At 43.1% G+C, this 25,133-nt stretch overlaps 2 protein-coding genes across 2 annotated transcripts; both read left to right on the top strand.

Annotated features, from left to right (window-relative positions):
• Window positions 1–2,287: 2,287 nt before the first annotated feature.
• plcd3a (phospholipase C, delta 3a) lies at window positions 2,288–17,584 on the top strand. The gene is given in 15 exon segments (XM_047039072.1): window positions 2,288–2,573; window positions 6,918–7,085; window positions 10,709–10,722; window positions 10,724–10,938; window positions 12,244–12,373; window positions 12,923–13,148; window positions 13,293–13,494; window positions 13,626–13,923; window positions 14,049–14,189; window positions 14,455–14,608; window positions 14,746–14,862; window positions 15,109–15,287; window positions 15,440–15,575; window positions 16,059–16,208; window positions 16,295–17,584. Coding segments are annotated over 15 exon segments (2,361 nt in total). The 5' UTR covers window positions 2,288–2,485; the 3' UTR covers window positions 16,438–17,584.
• Window positions 17,585–18,027: 443 nt separating this feature from the next.
• nmt1a (N-myristoyltransferase 1a) lies at window positions 18,028–24,612 on the top strand. The gene is made up of 12 exons (XM_047039083.1): window positions 18,028–18,170; window positions 20,459–20,567; window positions 20,744–20,888; window positions 20,972–21,090; window positions 21,256–21,347; window positions 21,710–21,826; window positions 22,130–22,300; window positions 22,385–22,493; window positions 22,611–22,781; window positions 22,910–23,077; window positions 23,208–23,345; window positions 23,464–24,612. Exons 1-12 carry the CDS (start codon window positions 18,055–18,057, stop codon window positions 23,482–23,484), a joined length of 1,476 nt encoding a protein of 491 aa, XP_046895039.1. The 5' UTR covers window positions 18,028–18,054; the 3' UTR covers window positions 23,485–24,612.
• The last annotated feature ends 521 nt before the right edge of the window (window positions 24,613–25,133 follow it).

The raw sequence follows: 25,133 nt of genomic DNA, 5'->3' as shown, positions 1-25,133 counted from the left end.
TCCAAATGTTCCTTTGTATACCAACGAACATGGTTAAGGTTGCAAAGTAGCTAGGTTAGCTAAATAAAACTACTTGCTAGCTTGGTTCCGTCTAATTGCTGAACTATAACAAAACAATGCAACCATTAAACACAAAAACTGGGAAGTAACTCCCCACGTGGCTTTGAGTAACTAATGAATTGAAACTAATTAGCTTTGAGCACCACTGATGTAAAACATCCTTTGCTTTGTGTCAAACTACGAAAAATAGAACGTTTCAATTCCAGGAAATAGTCTGAGACGTTGACAACACCATGGTAGCTACAAACTCGGTTAGTATAGTTGGCAAATAGCTTATTTTAATGTATCACGGCTTTTATCAGAAGCTACTATTGCAGGATGTGGGAAGGAGTAGGTTTTGAATACATTTTGACGCACCCTTCTTGAATCTGTCAATCTTAAAGAACTGCTCGCCTACTCTATCCGCTCTTGTGTTGAGCTTTTAAGCTAGCAAGCAGGTAGCTTGTGGCTAGAAAGCCATTAGCCAAACATTGAGACTGAATCTACGGCCATTTAGCTATGTAAAAGAAAGCTTCCCTTGCAAGTAAGACAATAGTTTTTGCATGTGAAGGTAACCAGAACTGCACAGGCCCCTCCAGCTAAGGTGTCTTCAGTTACACCTGCGTGTATTTGTATACATTCATGATCATATTGTACCACTCATTTGCCCCATTTCACATTTTGTTCCTTTCATCTAAACTTTTTATACAATAGAACTTGACTAATAACCCACACATGTTAGGGTACACCATGCAGATGCATCATGATAGACAAGTTGAACTGCCACTAAGGATAGACTAAGGTGGTAATCATTAAAACATGTATAGGCCCATATAGCTATAACTTTGTCTTAATTTGATACAAGTTTTAGTTACTTATGAAAATGCACAGTGCAAAATGATTATTTTTGATGCTTAGGGAGTTGTATACGGATTTAGCCTATTGTAGCCTAAACAGTGTACTGGAATACCTACACATTTATTTTATTAATCTAGCAGATGCTTTAAACCAAAGCAACATATTCTACAAACTCAAACATTGACATGGTTGCAAAACCACTTTTGTTTTTGTTTATTTCACATATTTCACATATTTCCTTGTGAAAGGCCTAAATCCATATTTATGACACTGCTTTCTTAGCACATCAATAATGTTAAACCACCATGACATTGTAAAGTGATTCCATTCCCATCATGCACCTGGATTTTGGCCTAGACCCACCAGGTTAGTCCCATTGGCACGCGTTATAAAATAGAAACAGTTCTTACATTGTGCAAACAGTGACATTTTCTTCCACAGTTCTTCAGACAGCCCAGGAAACAAGATGTCTCATATACACAGTACCTCCAGCAGACCACCCCTCCCCCTTATATCTCTGCTAATCATCCTCTTTATACCATTATCAAAACCTAATTAAGTCGCTGCCTCCTGGGTTTGCCATAGAATCTTAGACCAAGACACATTCATTTAATCTACTGCGGTATTCTAGTGGACCCAGTGTGCCCTCATATTGATATAGCTTGATCTACCATTTAAAACTGTGGCCTAAAACATCCTTACGAATCAATTGATTTATTAATTTTCTTTGCTACACATACATGAAGGATAGTATCATTTGTATATGCATACTGAAAGATTGATCCTCAGGCGATCTTAAAACAGTTTTATTTTTGATTAGGCTATAGTTAAAAAGTTTGTGAAAATACGGTGTGCACCAGATTGACAATGAATCTAACGTTAAATGAAAGGGTTTCCATGACACCACTTCCACACGCCACACAGGATTGGATACGTGTGTCAGTGAAAGTGTCAGCGAGAAGCCAAAAGGGGGCGCTATGTGATAAGAGTGGGCTAGATACCTTTAGTTCACTTTTGTGTCAAGGACTGTTTGTTTTGCCTACATATGGTCGCTGGTAGTGGTTAAAAGTAGCCTATGGTTTGCAGTCTGTTAGCACAAACAGGTTAACTTCTTTTTCGAAAAGAAACGTTTTTAGCCTGTTCTGATTCTAAAACTACCACGGGGCTGTTTCACGAAAATCCTGCAAGACATGCATCTGCTAATGCGGCGACACTGTTGCGAGACACATTTTATAGAGAAATAGTCAATGGCACATCTCTCTGCCTCTCTCTTTCTCCCTCCCTCCCTCTCTCTTTCTCTCTCTCTCCCTCCCTCTCTCTCTCTCTCTCTCTCTCTCTCTCTCTCTCTCTCTCTCTCTCTCTCTCTCTCTCTCTCTCTCTATGTCTCTCTCTCTCTGTCTCTCTCTCATCCATTCCCTCGCTCTCTCTTGGGAGGCGCCCCAGAGCTCCTGAAGAGTTGTTACGAATTGAAAAGCACACTTTTCAAGCACGCTTTTCAACCCACACTTGCTTTTCACCGAGTAGAACCTGACAGCCTCAAATCAACCAAGACCTCAGGGATCTGTACTGGACATCTCGCAGTGGCGTCATGTTGGTCCGGAGCAAGAAACCCACCCCCGTGCACAATGAACAGCGACCGATAGAATCCAAGACGCAAGATCCTCTGAGGAATTTGGGTAAGAAGCGATTACTGGTACAATTAAAATGTTTTACTTACAAGATAATTCCTCGATCAATCAACTGGACAGGTGTCATCTAAAGAAGACTAGTAAACCTTCAAAATGTTGACACAGTTTTAGAAAGGTAATCACGTATTTTTGTGATCGCTGACTTTCTTATCTGTTGCCAATGCATCGATATATGTGCCTTTAAAAACAAATACATATTAATGATAATAAATAACCTACATTGTTGCCTATAGTGTTGACGTTGTTGTCAACGGTTTTGGTTGTGCTTGAGAAGTTTAACTAATTGTCAAAGACAATGACTAAAATCCAAATGAAAACAAACATCTTCTGATTTGAAGTGGTGTGGACGAAACTTTTCCAGGAAAAACATAGAGCTTAATCAACTCTGTGGGGGCGCTAACAAGTGGTCATGTGTTTGTGATTGTCCAACAGTTCACAACAGCTCACTGACCCACTTGTGTGATTCAAGCTCTTCAAATCTTCTCTCACAAGCCTCCACTCCGTGGTCACCCTACTGTGGTTCTTCTGACACCCCTTCTCACTAGAACTCCCACTCCCTGTTAATCATACACACTCAGCTCATGGTCACAAATGGCCTAAAATAGAGAACTGCTGAGGAAGGGTAGAGCACCTGTCAGAGCCCCAGAAAGCCCTTTGAATGTATCAGGTCAGTCTAGACCTCAGAATGATGGTACCAAGATGAGCGTGTGTAAATTGAAACCTTCTAGTCCTTATGTTATTGTTACATACATACATGAATGGGTATATCTGTCTATTCCATATAGAATCTTGCATTGGAGCCACTGAACCCTGTAGTTGCACAAGTCATTCAAAAATAGAACAGTAAAGTGTCCAGTTAGTAAAGTTCTTTATCAGTTGTTAGGCAGAAGGTCTATGACATGCCCTTACATACTGTCTTATCGGAGTGCAAAGTTTTCTGTGGCTCTTAGTCAATGCGCTTTGGATTTTTGAATGAGTGCAATTCATGTTGTTTGGACTTTAGTTGGGTTGTTTACCTGTGACATTGGAAGCAGCCATTCTTGGCAGACATCAGTAAATCCTGTCTATGCAAAGAACCAAGGTGGGGGCGAAGGAGAATGTTAACTCACCTGAATCAAATAGTAGAAGGCTTTCTTAGGACATACACCATAGGAGAGCTATACACACTCTCAGCTCTTTCAAAAGGTGTTAGGGTTAGTATAGTCGTTTATTTATTGCTATCTGTATATTTAGGAAGTTCACTTATCTAAGCTCAGCATAGATGTAAATTTGTTCTGTGTACTTATATGTTATGTTATGCCAAGTGCTTGCGTTGTCTTGTCTTAAGAATTTCAGTGCCCAGTCTAACCTTGTGTTGCTCTGTGCACCTGACAAATAAAAGACTTGAACTTGTTCTTAAAGACTGTGAAAGTTGTTCCTAGTCATGAGTGGTATTACATGTTATATGGCATGTTAGAGTACAGAACGTAAGGAATCTGGTGTAGGGGCTTAACAAACAAACAACAAACAAATGTGGTTGAGTTTGTGAGTATAGGATATATAGTTGAGCAGTGACCTATGTGGCGATCCTAAGGTTGAGTGCAGGTTTTTTTTGCATCAGAGATGAGGGAAGGGCCATAGCCAAACAAACAATTCCATGCAAGGAAGGAAGGGAGTTCACATTTAGTCTTGACACATTTCTTCACAGATTTTAATAGTCTTATGGAACTGTTTGGGGGACCGGAGTGACTTTGCTTCTCCTCTACGACGAGGCTCCCCCGCTGGTCCCAGAGTTCGTTCACCCTGTGGGGAACGAGCCTGTTGGAATCATGTGGTTGTTTACAGAATAGTTCTCTCTCTGGGTCCCAGAAGACATGGGCGTTATCTCTATTGCACATATCTGTCTTTTTGTTTGCTTTAATTTATTCTATTCATCTTTGTTTAATGAGTTTTCTCTGTAAATGCGGCCTCTATTTTCTCCCTCAATCTCTACAGCTTCTAACTATTTGCTTTTTCAGACCATTATATGGTTGCTAGCTAGGCAGCTTGTTATGTTCAGCCAACTGATCAAGTGTGTGTTAACACGATGGCCCCCCGCCGGCTGCAGGACATGTGATCCACGAGATATGCTGCCTCTGAATACCATCTACTTTCCAGCGTACTCCTTCCATTCCTACTTACAGCGTTATAACTTATGGACGATTCCTACGAAGTACTTCCCATGGCTGAGGGGGTTTTGTGCAGTTGCCAAGGTGAGGTGAGCCTTTCATTGGAACTTCTCGCATTCCATGGGCAGTGATGGTATTATTAAAGAGCGCCTTTATTCTGGATGCGGGGATCCCTCACTGAATTGCTCCTCCCAAGTTTCTTCCATTTTTCTCTCAAAGTTTTCTTGGAGTTTTTCCTTGACTTCTTTTATGGTTTTGGTTTTGGCCAAGTTCTATGGGCATCTGTGAAGCCCTCTGTGACATTGCTTGTAAAAGGGCTGTGTAGATAACGTTTAATTTGATTTCACATACATGTCCACATGCACGTACACACACACAACATCATAGTTGAGGTTAGGAAGTGGACGTTAGGAACAACAGGAAATTAAAGTCAAGAGAGAAAGATTGAGAAACTGCAGTATCAGTTTGAACAGCTTAGCATAGTTACTGATCTGCTGTTACAGGTGCCTCGTGCTCTGCATGGAATGTACTCTGCATGGAAGACACTGTCAATAAACAGAGTTGTTATGGATGATAGAATGTGGTGGTCGTGGAGGGGCTCCTCTTTGTGTTTGACCCCTCAGATGTAAAGAGGGGGTGGGGGCGGGGCTGAAAGCAGCTTTTCTTCTGCTCCAATAAGCTGCGGAGGTCCCTGAGCTGCTAAGACACAGCCTGGCAGGGGAACGAGCACGAGGAATCCAAGCTTGTCTGAAAGACGCTTTGACTCATTTAAGAGTGTCCCTCTGAGTAGGGAGTTTGACACTTCTGCACTTAAGATTCTGTCCTCGGACAGGTTGTATAAGGGAAAAAAAAGGGATGAATAGAGTTATGTTTGTGACAAGGGAGAAGTGTGTTCATTACCGCAAACTGGGGTTTAGAACAACCGTGGAGGCCTATATTGATCCATTGCAGAGGACCATTCAGAGAAGTGATGGAGCCCTAAAGAAGAGTCATTTAGACAGATATTTGTGTGAATCAATAGTCCCCTGATAATGTGTGTCCTCATCCGCCTCATGGTTCTTTGTGTTCTACATATGTTGAACCGACTGATGGAGCGGCACTTAAAGTGGCACATATTCTCAAGTTCCCTTGAGAAAAAAACCCAGATACGGTTTAAAGCTGATATTTTACAAACCAGATGTATTGGGAGTCTCTTCTGTGTATGTACTGCATCCACATATTCCAGAATTTTCCTTTGCTGGTTTTTCCCTGGCTGTGGAAGTATATTAATCATATAATTGTTGGCATTTGTTCCAAACCCTGCATTCTGACTCTGTTTTGTTGTTGAGCGTTTCAAATCTGGCTCTGCTTGAAAACCGTTGTAAGCCAGGCACATGGAAAACGAACAATAACAAAATGACACTTCATGGTAACTTGGATGGGTTATTATTTACATTTACATTTAGTCATTTAGCAGACTCTCTTATCCAGAGCGACTTACAGTAAGTACAGGGACATTCCCCCAAGGCAAGTAGGGAGAAGTGCCTTGCCCAACGACACAACGTCATTTGGCACAGCCAGGAATCGAACCAACAACCTTCCGATTAATAGCCCGACTCCTTAACTGCTCAGCCATCTGACCCCCCATATTAAGTTAAAAGGCCCTAATAAATGTTTCGGCAATTACTTTAATGTAGTATTACTGAAGCTATCCTTTGTATTTCCATCAAAATAGTGTGTGTTTAGGACATAAACATAACCCTTGACAACGTTTGTTTGAGGATATGACTGGCCTGCCAGAGGAACATTTTCTCATATAAAAGCAAGTCATTCTGCCACCCCCACTATTTGCCTAGCACATAACACACAAACAAAACAATGTTTTCCTCACTGGAACAACAGCTTTTGCAAACATAAGAACTCAACAGAAAAATCCACATCCATTCATTAACCTTTGACAGTCTTTTGAAGTTTTCGGCACAGACCGGAGGGCTCAGAGTTGACTGATTTTAATGAAAGCAGAACTGCCCTCTCAATGACCTGCCAATGGAGCCCAATGGATCTGTATGAGCACTAAGAAGAGGAAACAATGCGAGACTGACACATCACATGACAGCAGTGACACGTGACAGAGTTACATTTAGTGGTCATGAATCACAACATCATAAGCCTCACATCATCGTCCCCCTGTGTGTGTGGGTTGCAGGGGTACTGGATGACGAGGACGTTCTCACGATGATGCAAGGCTCCAACATGACGAAGGTGCGCTCCCAGAGGTGGCAGAAGAGCCGTAGCCTGAGGCTGCTGGAGGACGGGGTCACGGTGTTTGTCGAGTCCACCAAGAGCTCCAGGAAGGCCAAGGCCCAGCAGACGTGTAAGTAACCCAGGATCGGAGAGGGGGTGTGGGGGAAGGATAAAGGAGAGAATGGGGTGGTTAAAGGGTGAGGCAGAGGGAGGAAAGATAAATTGGAGCCCAAGTGGGGGATTAAAGGAATGGGGAAAAAGAGGGTGTGGAAAGGCTGAAGGGCGAGGTAGGGAAAGGATAAGGAGTAATGAGTAGGAAGGAATACTAATCACACGATGCAGCTTGATCCGAGTTTCTAAGTTGCAAGATCTAAGATGTTTTTTTATAGGAGGTTTAGTTGCTGGAAAAGTAAACTAAAACCATTATCAGATCAAGGCCTCGATGCTATCTTACAGGAGTCACAAACAAAAACAAAGAAACTTGATTTCCACTAGCCTACTCTAGCCTATTCAACTCTTGGTTAGGATCCAATGCACTCATTCAGTACACTCATTGTCGTTATTTTCTTTTTATACCATGTCTCCCTACAAAGCACTCCCTACTTGAATACAATAGGTCCATGCTTTCTGAAAAGGTGAGGTCTAGTTCTAGGTACTGAAGCTACTGGTATTTCATGTCCATGAAAGGAGCCACAGCCCAATAACAACTTTCTAGGAAAAAGGTTTGGAAGCTGATGGTTGAAAGTGGTTGTGCTAACCAGTAAAGCGAGGTATCTGCCTTGGTTTTATTTTTTTGCTTCACTAAAAGCCTTCACATCCAATACTGAGGAAGACTGTCGCTTCAATCTATAATGATTGAAATCCTCTTAAAGGGAAATAATTTTGTCTTTAATCCTAGATTATTTGGCTCATTAAAGCGTGGGACTTCAAATGTCAAAGACCGAATGAGAATTGAATGACCCCATATATTGCTCATGTATACGCAATGTATGCTTCATGCTTCATGTTTTGGCTGCTTGCAATGTTGGGGACTACCTCGTTGTTATGATCAGTGACCTATGCTCTTTTGTAAAGCTCTTTCTTGGAAGTCGCTTTGGATAAAAGCGTCCACTAAATGCATAAATCCTCATATAGGTCAGCATGCAGGCATACCCATTCACACACTAACCATAATGCCTCAAAAGGTGTATATGGGTTTTTCTGTCCGTGTGCCTGTTGTAGTAAGATTATAACTCATCCACATAAGCATACCTCTGCCCAACCTCTAATTGCTGGGTGTGTTTCTGTGCATGACCCCCCCACAACCATCTTGGGTCTGTCATTTGAAGTTAGTTTAGTTTGATCTAAATGTGTTTCTGATGCCTATAATTTCATGAGTTGGTGCTCATAGTTAAATTACAAGACAAATGAGTTAAATGTCCACACAAGACCAATGCTCTTTTCACAGCGTATCTTTAAACAAATGTTCTTATATATAAAATAATGTATTATAGAGTTGACCATAAACTTGAGCTGTCAGTCCTTTGGCTCAATTGATTATTTTAACAATTGAGTGATTTTCCAAGTATGTCCAAACACTGTGGCAATCAAGAGAGGTTCATTTTTTTCCGTTTTAGAGATGGACTGTAGACTGTTGCTGTGAAGCTTCAGGATAGTACAAAGGGAGCTGCACTTACTGGTTATGTGTATACAATAATGGTACCTTTTTGATTGAGGGCTTTCTCTTTCTCTCTCTCTGTCTCTCTGTCTCTCTGTCTCTCTGTCTCTCTCCTCTCTCTCTCTCTCTCTCTCTCTCTCTCTCTCTCTCTCTCTCTCTCTCTCTCTCTCTCTCTCTCTCTCTCTCTCTCTCTCTCTCTCTCTCTCTCTCTCTCTCTCTCTCTCTCTCTCTCTCCTTCTTCTTCTTCTTCCTCTCTTATTGTACATCTCTTATGTATCCTTCCCTCCAAAGCACCTCTAACCCCACCCCAGTATGCAGCTGTAACTACTTAATAGATATGACTCTGTTATGGTATGACGGGGGTAACTGGTTTGTCTGGGTCAGTAGGTTGTGGCAGGGTGCAGCTGTGTTGCAAGTCTGTATAAAGATAAGACCAAATAAGACTCAATGTGGTAAGTGTCATAGTGACTATCAAACCCTACGAGTAGCACTGCACAGTGATCAGACCCAGATCATGAGATCTCTTCAGCAGACAGTCACACTGGTCACTTTATAGTTTCAGACCTTAGACAGACAGATCAGTCGATCAATCGGGTTTACTTATACAACACGTCCAAAAACAACAAATGGCAACCAATGCTGTAAACCAGTAAAATTATAATGTCACACAAAAGATGTGCACACTCACATGCATGTGAATGCCTAGAGTCTAGCCTCCTTTTCTTGCTCCCAGGGTCCTGGTGGTTATTTGGAGCTTTGCACCTACAGTTCAGCATGGTGCCCTTTGTTCAGAAGGGCTTTAGAGAGAATGCACCACTTAACACTTTAGCTGTGCCAGTGTGTGTCATTCAGTATATCTCCACTCACTCTTGGCGTGTTTATGCAGATACACACAGAGACACTTCACCCAACATTTATCAGGTTTTAAATGTCACCCTCTTTGTGGAGACAAAAGGAGGAATGTATCAGCAGTTTTGAGGAGGTGGGTACAGTTGTCTGGAGGCTTTAATTACCATCAGTTGGAGAAAGAGTACCATTGTCACAACAAACTGGATTAACTGTTTTTCACCGCTAATGCCCAAAGCCAAGTGTGGACTGTGCTCTATTTTGTGTCTCTGTTATTAGAAATCTGATAGCAGAGCAGGAACACACACGGTTCTTCATTCATTGGTGGTCTAGAGGGCTAGGGATAGGCTTTACAATATAGTGCAAAATTGTTTACTGTCATGTAAGGAAAAGGAGCAGAGGAGGTTGAAACATGAGTAATTCAGCTGATGGTTTTACGCCCTTTTCGGCTCCCATTCTGTGTTTGGGAGTTTGTGTCTGCAGTAGAGTGGCAGGCTGGTGTTATGTTGCTGGGCAGACATTTGGGTATTATGTATGACCCAGTTACCCCTGTCATAAATTGTACACAGTGTTATTAATACTAGGAAAACTATTGTAAACATGTCTTTCATTCTATTTTTCAAGTCTAGGACTACACCTATTCCTTGTCTGGGAAACTGGGTCTCAGAGTGGCAGGTTAAATTTGGAGCCTGAATGTACATTGGGAACATATTTAGCCACTAAGCTCATGCAGGTCATATTTTATGTGCTAAATGGTTTCGCTAGCACCGTTACTCCTCCAGAAAGATGTTACAACACACACTGACCCTTGACCTTTCGTCACTTTGAGTACCATGTGTTTTTTGTGCTACTGTGGTACCCAGTTTGTGTTCTGTTAAACCCTTTTTCATACTGATCCTGCATCTCTCTCTCTGTCTCTGTCTCTGTCTCTCTCTCTGTCTCTGTCTCTGTCTCTGTCTCTGTCTCTGTCTCTGTCTCTCTATCTGTCTCTGTCTCTCTGTCTCTCTGTTCTGTCTGTCTCTCTCTCTTTCTCTCTGTGTCCTGTCTCTCTCTCTTTCTCTCTGTGTCTGTCTCTCTCTTTCTCTCTCTCTCTCTCTCTCTCTCTCTCTCTCTCTCTCTCTCCTCTCTCTCTCTCTCTCTCTCTCTCTCTCTTCTCTCTCTCTCTCTCTCTCTCTCTCTCTCTCTCTCTCCTGTCTCTCTGTCTCTCTCTCTCTGTCCTTCCCAACCAATCATCTACACCCCTCCCTCAGTCTCGGTGACGGAAGGTGGAATGTGTGCGTGAGGGCTGTCAGTCTGAGGCTTTGCGGAGGCTGTCTGGTTCGGTGCCAGAGAGCCAGTGCTTCACCTTGATCTTCAAAGGAGCCAGGAAGAGTCTGGACCTGCGGTGTCTCTGTGAGGAGGAGGCCCGTCGCTGGGTCCGGGGGATCCGCACCTTGAAGGAGCGGGTGTCCAACATGACACAGAAGGAGAAACTGGACCAATATCCTTACACTCTCGATGTCAGCCTTGATGCAGAGTAAATATAGTGCTGCTGAAATAAGATCTCTATGGTGACTGGCTCTGGCTCTGAACATAACACTGTCACATGCACCATCTCACATCCAGAGCATAGCTAAGATGTTGAGCAATGACCAGCAAAAAGTGCTGTCTAAATATAGAATAGATATCCTGTCAATTATAAACCCTCACATAGCCCCCAGGTTGTGGGGGATCTGGGGGTATGGGAATTCAAGATGGAAACACTAACTAAGCAGGTCTGTCAGAAATATTAATCTATCAAGCATGGCACAGTCAGTCGGTGAACAAGTTTAAGAAAGTTTATTGCTTGCGGCCGGCCCACAAGGAGACAAAAACATTACACGCCATTGTGCTAGTATGTTGTCTAGCTAGCTATTTAAGCAGCCCCACTCTTTACAGTCATTGGTTAAGACAAAGGCATGCAAATGTTCCATGGCTCTTCTTCATTGGCTCCTTGCGTAGACCTGGTGCGCGTGTGTGCGTGCGCATTTGAGTGTGTGCGTGTGTGTGCCTTTTGACCCCTGTAAGTTTGACCACATGATTCACCCAACACAGATAAGGCCAGACATCTTTTATGGTCTCTCTCTACACACAAGGAATGCTGAACACAGAATCATTCTTATACAGGATAAATGTGTTACATCTTCAATTTTTCCAACAAGGTCTTTCTTATTCTTTGTCTTGCCTCGCTGTTTCTCTTTCTCTCTCTCCTTCAATCAGTTTTTGTTTAAACATTGTGAGGTCTGAATAAAGACATGTGCACTGGAGTAATTGTGCATGTCCAGGCTAGCACCATGGATTACTACTGTATGTGGTTTGGTTGTGGTTTAGCACAGTTAAGTCCCAGTAGTGTAACCAACAAGTTTCCTACTGGAACAAGGTGTGATTTATAATATCCACGACAGCCATGTTATGCCCCATATTGTGATTATATGAGGTTTCATTCATTCACAGATTAATATGAATGCTCATCTGAGCAGAATGTACACCTAATAATAATGTACAGTATTTAGGTCAATCTCCCATCTGCATTCATTTTATCGTCAATTCCATGTCATATTCCTGTGCATGGAACGAATGCATTAAACTGTGTAATGAAAGTGGTGAGGATTAACTGAACACAGTTTAAACCTCAAATCTACTTGTGTGCATGAACGTCTGGGTCAATGGACCTTAGTTGTGTGCTCGTCTGCCTTTTGGACCATGTGCATGACGGTGGGGGTCACAGGTGAAGTTGACCACGGTTGTTATCCTTAACCTGCTCCACCTGGATCCGTGGGTACCTGAGGCGGGCAGATCAAAACCAGGATGGAAAGATGAGCTACGATGAGGTCAAAACACTGCTCCAGATGATCAACATAGACCTGAGTGAACAGTATGCCCTCTCCTTATTCAAGGTGAGTCAGGTCACCCGCACAATGCTTTCGTGAGATGGTAGTAGGACAGAGAGAAAAACAAAGAGACAGAAAGACAGACGTTAAGATGAACAAATGGAGGAAGAGAATTTCAAGAGAGACGTTCGTCATGCTGTGAAGTAAGGTTTGACCGTTGCCCGTGAAAGAGCCTGTGTTTACTTAGCATGTTATGAAGAGAGGTTCTATTTCAGAGACTGCCTGGAGTATAGAATCTGTGTTCAATTACCATCTCTGTGGCAAGCCAACCAGGAGGCCCCCTTTCTCAAACATGACACACACACACACACACACATTCTGTATCTCTGCCTCAGCAGGGGAGTTTCTTACACACTCAAAGTCTTTGGGTCAGTTAAGCAAAAACTATATGGGGGTGGCCAGAGTTTCACAGGCACACCCAAAACAAATGACTACTCTGCTTTAAACATACAGTTTGAATCTGAACCTTGTGATTACGCAAGTCATAATCATGATGATTATGTTTTTCCTCATTAAAACCCATACTCTTGTCTGTCGGTCTCCTCCGTGTCTCAGAAGTGCGACCGGTCATGCGATGGTCGTCTCGACCACGTGGAAATCGAGGAGTTCTGCCGGGAGCTGATGCGGCGGCCAGAGCTGGACTCTGTGTTCAGACACTACTCAGGGAACGGCTATATGCTCTCCACTGCAGAGCTGAGGGATTTTCTGGGAGACCAAGGAGAGGATGCTTCATTGGTCCATGCTAAGAGCCTCATATTGACCTATGAGCTCAACGATTGGGGTAGGCCCAATAATCTATCTGCTGCGTCTTTTTTCTTCAAAACAAATTATAGCTGGATAATTGTTTCCGTCTGCACCTACAGATAAGTTTGGTGAATAAAGTGAAAGTGAATAAATAGTGAATTTATCCTGCTCGTTCAAACAGCCCAGAATAACCAGTTGATGACTCAGAATGGCTTCACCATGTATATGCTGTCCAAGGAAAATGATGTGTTCAACCCTGACCATGCCAGAGTCTATCAGAATATGACCCATCCTATGGCACATTATTTTATCTCCACCTCTCACAACACATACCTCACCAAGGACCAGGTGACAGGTGACAGCAGCACAGAGCCATACATCAGGTATTACAACTCTACACACACACACACACACACACGTATGCAAACACAAGTATACGGGCATGCACACATGCAGGCACTCACACACACTTACATACCCGCTTTAAGTTATCATTGTTCTCTGTTTGGGACAGAGCCCTAAATCAAGGCTGTCGTTGTGTTGAGCTGGACTGCTGGGACGGTGACAAAGGAGAGCCGGTTATCTACCACGGACACACGTTAACCTCGAAAGTGCCTTTTAAGATGGTGATAGAGACTATAGCCCAGTACGCCTTTAAGGCCTCCCCCTATCCTCTCATCCTTTCCCTGGAGAACCACTGTTCTGTGGAGCAGCAGTTGGTTATGGCTCGACACCTGCGCACCATTTTGGGCAGACATCTGCTTTCCAAGCCCCTCAGTGACCTGCCCCTGGAGGACCTGCCCTCTCCTGAGGTAGGACAAAACACAGCTCCTTCATCCACAGTCCTGTTACAATCCAGTCGGAGGTCATTTTGACCGCGCAAAAATAATAATAATTGAGAACTTGGAGAATCCTTAGAATGTTGAATTTCCCGCAGGAGCTTAAATGTCGGATTCTGATCAAAGGGAAGAAAGATACCCCTCACTTGGGACAGCTGGGGAAGACCAGCAGTTCGGCCAGCTTCTCTTCCAGCTCTGAGGAAGAACCTGCTGGCAGCAACAAGAAGGACCCTTCGAAGGTAAGGCCAGGAACCACATGTCGATCACTTCAAGTCACGGGATATGGTGCTAAATGGTTCGTTAATGTGATTCTTCTCCGTCTCTGGTGGAGGGGGATCTCTCACTGATTTGCTCCGTTCAGTTTTTCTGGGAGTTTTTCCTTGTCTTCCTTGAGGGTTTAGGTTGGTTGAGTGGTAGTTCTATGGGCGCATGTGAAGCCCTCTGTCACATTGCTTGTAAAAAAAGGCTATACAAATCAATTTTGATTTGTGTTTCAACTTCTAGGCCATGTCCTCTAAGATGAGCCCGGAGCTGTCTGCCCTGGTGGTATACTGCAGGAGTGTCTCATTCCGTGGGTTTGATCACTCAGCCCAGAAATCACCCAATGAGATGTCCTCGTTCTCCGAGAGTGAGGCTCTGAAATACATCAAAGACTCAGGCAAGAGGCTTCGGATATCCAAGTGAAGTTGTCACACTATGGCCCTCAGCCACCCAGATGCTTTCTCCATCAATCACGTATTTTGTAACCTGACTCTTATTTGATATAGATGCTTGTCTGTGTTTTCATTTATGCAGGAAAACTGTTTGTCAGACACAACACCAGACAGCTGAGCCGGATCTACCCCTCTGGCCAGCGCCTCCAATCATCCAACTACGACCCCCAGGAGATGTGGAATGGTGGTTGCCAGTTGGGTCAGTAAACATGTCTTGAAGGCTGGTTGGGAGGCTGGGAAGGAGGTCACACCACTCACTGCATTTCAATCTTGATTAAGCAGTTGAGACTAATAACGATTCATTTCTCTGCTGAGGGCTTTAGTTGGAATGTACATTCCTAACCTTCGCACTCATCAGCAAACTAACACCAAAGTGAGGGATGTGTTTTATGATGACTTGCATTTCTGGGCACCGGTGTGTCTCTATTTCTACTTCTGTGTTTAGTGGCCCTGAATTTCCAGACTCCCGGGGAGCAAATGGACCTAAACCAGGGTCGCTTTCTGCCTAATGGCCGGTGTGGTTACGTCCTCAAACCCAGCTTCCTGTGCAGCCCCACAACAACTTTCAACCCAGAAATCACTGGAGGCGGCCCGGGACACATCCCTACCCAGCTGACCATACGGGTGAGAAATCAGGTGTTGTTAGCTCTGACTGCCTCACACGGCAGGAAGTTACACGTCATGTCCCTTTTTCTCATTTCGATCGTATGAATCACATAATTAGTTATACAACGGGAGTAAACAAAAATGTCTTATCTTGGATTCTTTGTGCTCAGGTTATATCTGCACAGCAGCTACCTAAAATCAACACCGACAAAGCCAGCTCTATTGTGGACCCACAGGTGTGGGTGGAAATTCATGGCGTGGCCATTGATAATGCTAGAGACAAAACCCAACGCATTGACAACAATGGTACACCTATCATTCACCCATCTCTCTCACACCACATCATGTTCAAATTAGGCCAGGATACCAGTAGTTTATTGTCTTTTGTCTTTCTTATTGAATCGTGACCCTTGGTCAATATAGACATGGCAAAGTGGATTTCATTTATATTCATCTTCCTGGCCCAAGGGCAGTGATAATTATAATTAATCCTATACAGCTCCTCCACTACGGCTCTGTTTGAATAGATAAGTGGTTCCCCAACCTAATCCTTAAGTACCCCCTGTCCTGGATGTTTAAAATATTTACCTGTTCCAACAAACCTGATTCAAATGAATGGTCGTTAGCAGGCTTCTGCATAACTGGATAACGACCCATTCGTTTGAATCAGGTGTGTTGGAGCAGGGGAAACGTTTAAAACATGCAGGACAGGGGGTACTTGAGGACCTGGGTTGAGAACCACTGGAATAGATGATGTTGTGTCTGACGGCACTTTTGCACCCTCTACAGGATTCAACCCTCGCTGGGACTGCACTCTGAGTTTCCAGCTGCAGGTCCCTGACCTGGCCCTGGTACGCTTCGTAGTGGAGGACCACGACCATACAGGCAGAAACGACTTTGTGGGCCAGTTAACCTTGCCTTTCACCAGTCTCCGCACAGGTACCGACTAAGAACCTTTTATTTGACAAATCAATAAATCAATCGATTAGATGTTTTTTTTTGCTCAGCTCTCTCTTCCTCCCCAGGTTATCGCCATGTCCACCTGCTTAAGGCAGATGGCTCCAGTCTGTCCCCTGCCACCCTCTTCATACACGTAAAGGTGTCCCGCAAAGGAGTCCCCATCAAAAGCGTGTCTGAGCGTATGGCTATGGCCAAAGGCAAAGCATGAGTGTGCTTCACCTGAATTAGGGTTTTGGTTCACAGCCAACTGGTTCTAAAGAAGATGACAATCCTTCACAGGTGACAGGGGCCTGCTGCCACTTGTAGCCCAGTACTTACGTAATGCACTCAATCACAAGCCACTCCTGATTCACAAAATGGCCACTCCTCCTTCGAGAAATGTTTAGGAAATGTGTGTCTCATTGTGGGAGTATTCTGTTGCTTGATGTCAGTGCTATATCAGTTGCTAAATATGACTGACTAAAGTATTTCTTTTATTAAGTGAAGACATTTGACTTTTTACAACTATTGATACCTTTTAATATAATTGATGTACCTTTTAATTTATTATTACTGAAAGCTCTTACAGTTCTCTAGTTAAGAAGTGTCATGTTTAGTCAAGAGTCATGATTGAGTAATCTATGTTTATGATATGTAATGATAGCGAGATTGGTGTTGATAATAATCTGAACTGACATAGAACTTGTGATTTATAACTAAACTGTTACCATTGTATTGAATACAACAAACACCATTTTTGTTTAAAACTTTCAATAGGGTCTCATCTATTTCTAAATAAATACATGTAATAATGTAGTAATGTACTGCAATGTAGCCGAAGTCCAGTTTTGCATGTTAGACCAAGTGTTACATTAGTTGGAAAGTCTTAGAGGTAGTGTATTAAATCATCAATGTGTGAGCATCCTTTTCTATTTTTTTAATTTTATGATGAACCCTAACCCAAGGTCATTTTTATAAAATTGTTTTCCCTTGCTTTTTATTGTAATCTAGGTAAGCTAACCATTTTAACTTGAAAAAGCTGCTTGTTTGTTGCTACTCTCGTGTATATTGCCTGCTGACCATTTTGTCCTCTTTCACCCACATTCTGTAGGTATTGAACCTACAGAATGCTCGGTAAGCATTGGAAATCTAGGTCAATGTCAAATCCAACCAAGCGCTTCTTAGCCCTAACACCACTGAGTTAAGTCCTCTCCATCAATAGATGGTATTTTACTGTTTTGTTGTATAGCAATAACGTGCCAATACAGTATTTATTTTCCCATGACTTATGTGTAACTGGTGTGTATCGACAGAAGATGTTAACGAAAATGAGAGGCAAGCTTGTTCATGTTTTTAATAAAAATGAATGTTCTAAACCCTGTTGTTTAATGTTATTATTATACATTGTTTTACAATTTGTGTGTTGGTCAGATCAAAGAGCGAATTTTTACCAATAAATATAGCGTGCTCTAGTTATTAGTTTAAAAATAAAGTATAGAATGAGCTCGTGCTCATTATTCCTAGATAAACATGAACCAATATTTTCAGGCTTTGTAGTTTAGGTCAGTGATTGGTAGCATAGTTTAATAATAGGTAGATCAGGTTTGTGATTTTGTGAAGAGAAGTAATGGACGATTGGGTCAGGAAATTATGACACAGACAAGACTAGATCTACCAAAACGTAGAATGCACATTCTTCTTGACTCAAGCACGTAGACACTGACTTGTCAGAGGCGTTAGTTTTTTGGGATGACTACAGGACCCAAGGAGCACCACGACAGTTGGCCAATAGTATCGGGGGGTGTTTTGAGGCGTTGAGTGCACGCGGTAGTTCCTCACTTCCTAGATGAAGATGGCGGATGAGAATGAGACAGCACCGAAGCCGGAGAAAGAGGAGGAGGTAGAAGAAGACCATGGACATTGCAGCGATTGTGAAAATGAAGAGCACCACTTTGATGACGGGTGAGGGCGCAGACTTATTTTTAAAGAATAGTTATATTTTTGCAATGTTCATGCGCTCGTTTGACAGCTTGCTAACAGTGCAACCAAGATCAGTCATGCTAGAGAAACTCATTGCTCCTAATAATCCCACCCACTTGCTTTTACTTCATTGGTACTAAAGGTTGACAGTTTACTGACATTCTGCTCTGATTGGACCTAATTCGAAGCTGTTCCTGTTATGGGCGGGTCTTCATTTTCTTTCATTTTACCCTAACGCGTCGTAAGGTATGGAGATAGAAACGAAAAGATGAAAGAATTGTCGAAATAAGCATGCATTCACTGCATAAACAAAACATATATGTACTACAGTGAAATGTTAGGGTGGAATTATGTTATTTAAACATAACTGACAAGGATATAGCCACGGTGTCGCACTGGTAGCAATTAATGCTGTCATTTCTGTAGCCATTTAATATGAAGTGTCGACACAGTCGTTAGCTGGCGAATTTGCTAATCACTAACGATGTCGTGGGACAATTAAAGCAAAAATGAGCAAACAAGTGACTAAAGGAAATCTATAGCATCTTTGAGGTACTATGAGTCGAATATAAGGAAGAAGCCAGCTTATTTAATATTGTATTGTGCAGGCCTCATTTCACAGACAGTATAATGACTCAGTCATGGGCAGTGTATGCTTGCAGCATCTTCATGAAGGCGTCTCCAAACCCATCACCGCTTGCAACGAGGTTTTGATGTCATGTCTCAAGGTCACATGGAGCTATGCTTTATACATTTGTTATAATTTTAATGTCGAGTATACAGTTGTCCATTTGAAAACCATTAATAGCTATTATGAAATCAATAAGAAATCAATTTTAGATCGATTTTATTGAGCTGTAGAATTCAGAACAGTAAGATAATTTAAAAAATCTCACAGTTTACCTTAATGCATACACACAAACACACGCACACACACACACACACGCACGCACACAGGTAGGGTGCCTGGAAAACAGAAAGCTTCTAGATGGTAGTTGGACCCAGCTGCTAGAATGGAAACATGGTGAACAAACCATTGAGGGCTTTGTCATCTATTGTTCTAGGTGATCACTGAACATAGACGCACACATTCACACACACACACATGCACACACACACTTCACTTTGGTCATGTGATTCACCATCTGTCCTGGTGTTACAAATACAAGCCAGTGCCTGGCCTCTCTCCCCTCTTGGACAGTAATGGGATTATCCTGTGTTCCTCTGTAAGTATGTAGTCTCTCACCCAGTGAGATAGCCTTCAAGGGTGGGTGCGGGGTTCATCTTCTGTTCAGTGCCCAGCCTTAGACAAGGCTGAAGAGAATTAAGGTGGTAGTGACACGGTGTTATTATACAATTATGTATACTTGACACTGGTCTGAATTCTGTCTGTGGTAAACCCTCCATGTCCCACGCCTCTTCATTGTTTCCCACAGATTAGAAATCTAGTTGTGGCGGGCGTGGGGGGGGGGGGGGGGGGGGGGGGGGGTAGGGTTGTCCGACCGGAGGGGGGGGGGGGGGGGTCGTAATAATTCCTTCGTTAATAATTCGCTACACAGTTAATTTGTTAATAATTTGTTACATTAAATATTAATCCAAAAAGATTCACACCTTCACAAAATTAACAACAACTAACATATAATTTCTGCATTATGCATGTATAGCAACGCTAGTGCTAAACAGCTATTTAACTGGTCGGCTCCATGACGCCGGGTAAGTAGCTAGCTCCTGAGACTTCTCACCAAAAGAACGAAGAGGAACCTTCGAGGTACCTAGCAAAAAGTAGCCTCAACTTTCCTCGACTTTTAGCTACGGCACTAATGCTGAAAGCTCGCTGATATAGCTGTCGGTCTTACTAGAACGGCGTATGTATGCATTGTTGCTAACGTGTTGTGACTGTGTGCATATGTGAGAAAGACGCATGAGTGACAGAGAGACGGAGGGAGAGCAGGGAAAAGGAAATGCAGCTGAACGAATACGCTGCGCATTTTAACCTAAATGGCGTTAAAAAAAATGTTTTACGAAGCGCAATATGTGGCGGCCGGTGTTGATTCTGTGGCGCACCGCCACAAATTAGTCTATGTGTGGGAAACACTGCTCTTTCTGTCTCATGCCTGCTTCTTAACTAATGTGAACTGCTTTGGATTGTAAGGGTGAATATACTTGTGTGTGTTCTCTACTCGTTGTATAGGTGCTCAAACAGAGACTTTAGTGGCACTCTCCAGGCCCTGTCTAGTGGTCCGATTCGAATGTTTTCTCTTCTGTCACAGTGAAAAGGGTCTGGGGGATGACAGTGGTGCCAAGAAGAAGAAGAAGAGACAGAGAAAGAAAAAGGACAAGTCTGTAGTCCAAGAGGCAGCACAGGATCCCTTAGCCAAGGTAGGTGGGGGTGGGATTATGCCGTTTTCCCTTGACAGAGTTGCTAAAACACAGACACTGATAGAAAGGCAGGTGAGCGGGTAGAGAGAGATACTGAATGTAGTGTGTGTGTATTTTGCATGTGTCTATGTGTATGTTAGCAATACATTTCAAATTCACTTTTTGTCTCTGTACAGGTGAACTCACTGCCAGCTGATAAACTGCAAGAGATCCAGAAGGCCATTGAACTATTCTCTGTGGGTCCCGGCCCTGCCAAAACCATGGAGGAGGCTACCCGGAGGAGCTACCAGTTCTGGGACACACAGCCGGTCCCTAAGCTAGGTATAACATAGGACATACAGGGGCATGTAGACGCAGAATGGTTTTTGGACACCTCCAAATGATGGGTTTTTTTTCCCTCCTAGGGGAGATGGTGACATCGCATGGCTCTATCGAGCCTGACAAAGACACCATCCGGGAGGAGCCCTACAGCCTTCCACAAGGCTTCACCTGGGATGCCCTCGACCTGGGAAACCCTGCTGTGGTGAGAACACACCACAGATTTTAAGACATTCAACCAGCCAGTATTTCCTCACCTCACAGACTACTGAACCTAGAACATAAAACCAATTCAGCCAATTCATCCATCCAACGCATTCAATCCTGACCTTCATGCCTGATGAATGGACTTTTTTCTGACCAATTTCAGTTGAAGGAACTGTACACCCTTCTGAATGAGAACTACGTGGAGGACGATGACAATATGTTCCGCTTTGACTACTCTCCCGAGTTCCTGCTCTGGTAATTAATGAACCTCTATTGCTCATGCCACTTCAACATGATCCTTTAATCGATGTGAGTCATAAAGATATATGTAATTGTGGTATAGGCTACTTTAGAAATGCTCATTGTGGGTTTTGTTATACGCATCAGTGTACCACAAGTCACTTGTCGCCTGTACGTTATTAGGGCACTTACCTAGTAACTAGCAACAGATGTGATTAAGTAGGGGTGGGAATCTTTTGGTGCCTCGCGATTCGATTCAAATCGATTCTTGGGGTCACGATTTGATTAAAAACGATCTGAATCGCGATTCAAATGTGAATAGATTTTTTTCCCCCCTACCCCTCTGATGAAGTGTAGCTCATGCCTGTCTCTCCTAGGGCTCTGCGTCCCCCCGGCTGGCTGCCTCAGTGGCACTGTGGGGTGAGGGTGAACTCCAACCAGAAGCTTGTGGGATTCATCAGTGCCATCCCTGCCAAGATCCGCATTTATGACATGTAAGAAACCTAAGCAGTAGACAGGCTACAGTGACACAACAATAAGACTCCATGTAATTGCGAATGACACCACTGGTACAGTATGTACATTTATTTATTGTCTCTTTTTTTTTGTCTTGAAAATTGGTGACATTGTATTACAACCAAACTGAATAACTTGTGTTGGGGACTCCTTTGGGACGTTCTGAACGTACATGCAAAATGGTTAACAATGTTAAGGCATGTTCATGTACACACAGATACACGCATACATGAATGCATGGCAGAAATGATATTGACTCTGAACTATTATCTGTGGTTAAGGGAAAAGAAAATGGTGGAGATCAACTTCCTTTGTGTCCACAAGAAGCTGCGCGCCAAGCGGGTAGCGCCAGTTCTGATCAGAGAGATCACCAGACGAGTCAATCAAGAGGGCATTTTCCAGGCAGTCTACACTGCTGGAGTAGTGCTGCCCAAACCTGTGGGTACCTGCAGGTGGGTCAAATACACACACACACATAATCACATAAGGAATTTCAAGAGATGACCGTATCAAAACACTTTGCATTACTCCTGTAGGTACTGGCACCGTTCCTTGAACCCTCGCAAGCTGATCGAGGTGAAATTTTCTCACCTGAGCCGGAACATGACAATGCAGCGTACCATGAAGCTGTACCGTCTTCCTGAGGTAGGGAACCATCTAGGGGCTGCCGTTTGCACAGCATCAAAACCAAACAGGTGATGACACGATCTCCTTTCCTCGACAAAGGTTTAGCTGACCCATCCTGTTATAAACTCCCTTCAGGCTCCAAAGACATCGGGCTTGCGACCAATGACCAGGAAGGACGTGCCGGCGGTGCATCGTCTGCTGCTGGGGTACCTGAGCCAGTTCCACCTGGCCCCCACCATGAGCCCGGGGGAGGTGGAGCACTGGCTGCTGCCCCAGGAGAACATCATAGACACCTACCTGGTGGAGGTAGAGATCTCCACCCGTCATACAGGATCAGAGTCCTTCTCATGGCTTTGTTAGAACTGTTAGAGACTTACATGAACAAGGAGCAAAAAATGAATGTGCTTTTTGCCTCCTCATCTCTCCCTCAATAGAACTCTGCAGGAAAGGTGACTGATTTCCTGAGCTTCTACACACTTCCCTCCACCATCATGAACCATCCAGTCCACCACAGCCTGAAGGCAGCCTACTCCTTTTACAATGTGCACACCGTCACCCCCCTGTTGGACCTAATGTCTGACGCCCTCATCTTGGCCAAGTCGGTAAGTTTGCCCACAAGTATAGTCAGAACAGTTATGTTTCCCTTTGACGTTTACGAATTGCATCTCTTCTTCCTCTCATTATATCATGGTTTTTCTCACCGCTCTTATGTTTGATGTTCTAAACACACAGAAAGGGTTTGACGTCTTCAATGCACTGGACCTGATGGAGAATAAGACTTTCCTGGAAAAGCTTAAGTTTGGTATCGGAGATGGAAATCTGCAGTATTATCTGTACAATTGGAAGTGTCCCAGCATGGGGTCAGACAAGGTCATATTGTCATTGATACGTCATGATCTTATACTTATAGATGTGGTATCTTCAACTGTAGATTACAGTTGGATGATATAGCATACAACACTGTGCTCACCGTTCCTTTGTTCTCCAGGTTGGCTTGGTACTGCAGTGACATCCCCGTCTGCCTCTCAGTGCACAGTGTCCCAGTTAGGCCAGGACACCACACCAATGCACTGAACACCCGACCGACGGCCTGATGGCCCCTCCTGTTCCAGGAGGGGAACCCCACCGCCCATTTTTACTTTATGACCTTTTGAACTTTGACCTGCACTACTGCTGCCAGGCAGGCAGGGAGGTGGGGGGGAGACGATCCTCCCCCACACTCTCTCTCCCTCCCATCCCATGGACCTTAAGCCATTGTAGTTACCATCTCAGACAGCTGTACAACATTGAAAGGCTGTCATGATTGTACCAGGTGCAAACACACAAATACACAGACCAGAACAGTTACTATTTACCACCTACACATTTGTGTACCCACAAAACATAAATGTAAATACAGCAAAGTAATGCTAATACTCTTCTGAATCTAACATTTTTTCTTTTTCCACTCCCAATGGAAACGGCTTTTGCAGTAATAACCTGTCATCAAATTTTAAAGAAAAATAAAAACAATCAAAAAAGATTTCAAAAGCAACGGGTAAAATACAGAAGGTGTAAGATGATATCCAAAAGAGGATTTGAGACAAGGGCTTCTGTTTTGAATCGGTTTCCTCTTTCAGTTAAAGCTTGAACCTGCAGATTTGCCATCAATCCCTTCTTTTTCTACGTGAATAGGTTTTCTGGTGTCGATTCAGCACCCCTGACTGACTGAACTAAAAGAGTTGGCTTTCATGTTTTTGAATGCTTTTTCCTCATCTGTACTAACTTTGTGACTCACTATCCGGCTTGTTACACTTACAGAAAACCCCTGTTCTGAAGAAAATAAAACAATAACAGGTTTTGACTGTTTTTATTATATTTTATACATGGCAGAGAGCAAATCGGGGTTTGCTGTGAATAGAAACAGTTTATAAACTGGATAGGAATGGGAATATCTTGAGTGAAGAACAGGAGAAACAAAATAAAACCTACTAGATTTCGAATGTGGGGGAGGGGACCAGATTAAGTGTCTCTTAAAGTTGAGTGTTAGTTGGACTTGCAAACTGATGTGGAAAACGGGTATCATTGTTTTATGATGCAAGAAAATGTGAACATGCAGGTGATTTTGTGCAAAATAAAATATAGAAGTTGCCATGAAGTTTTTGGCATGATTTTTGTAATGCTTTTCGACATGATAGGTTTCTTATAATTATATTTACTGCTTGTATCGAATTAGGTTGTTTAACCCAAAGATGTGTCATAACATTCTAACTGGATGCCAGCGTCCGACTGTCGCATCGCATCCAGTTAGGACACGGTGTTAGGTTCAATATTTAGCTAGTGTTTTGAGTCACAATGGGAATATGGGTTTAAATAGTCATTGTTCTAAGAAAACATGATGTGGTCTCTGCTTTCCAAGTTTCATTATCTATATGTAGATAATGGTGTCTTTCTTGTTCAGAAACAAGGCTTATTGTGGACCAAGAAGCACTACAATGGAAACAATGATAACTCCTGTTTTCACAGTGACACAATGCTTTTGCTGTAGCATGCCTCTGTTTTTAAGGGAGTTGCTCCGAAATATTAGTATTAGTAGTTGCAGTGGTTTCGAGTAGAGCCTATATCCCGGATAAAAGTTGCGAGTTCACGTATTTTATTTATATTATTACACGGCTCTTC

This window comes from Hypomesus transpacificus, chromosome 17 (genome assembly GCF_021917145.1).
Source record: "Hypomesus transpacificus isolate Combined female chromosome 17, fHypTra1, whole genome shotgun sequence".
Taxonomy (NCBI): domain Eukaryota; kingdom Metazoa; phylum Chordata; class Actinopteri; order Osmeriformes; family Osmeridae; genus Hypomesus; species Hypomesus transpacificus.
This window is presented reverse-complemented; position numbering and strand designations above follow the sequence as displayed.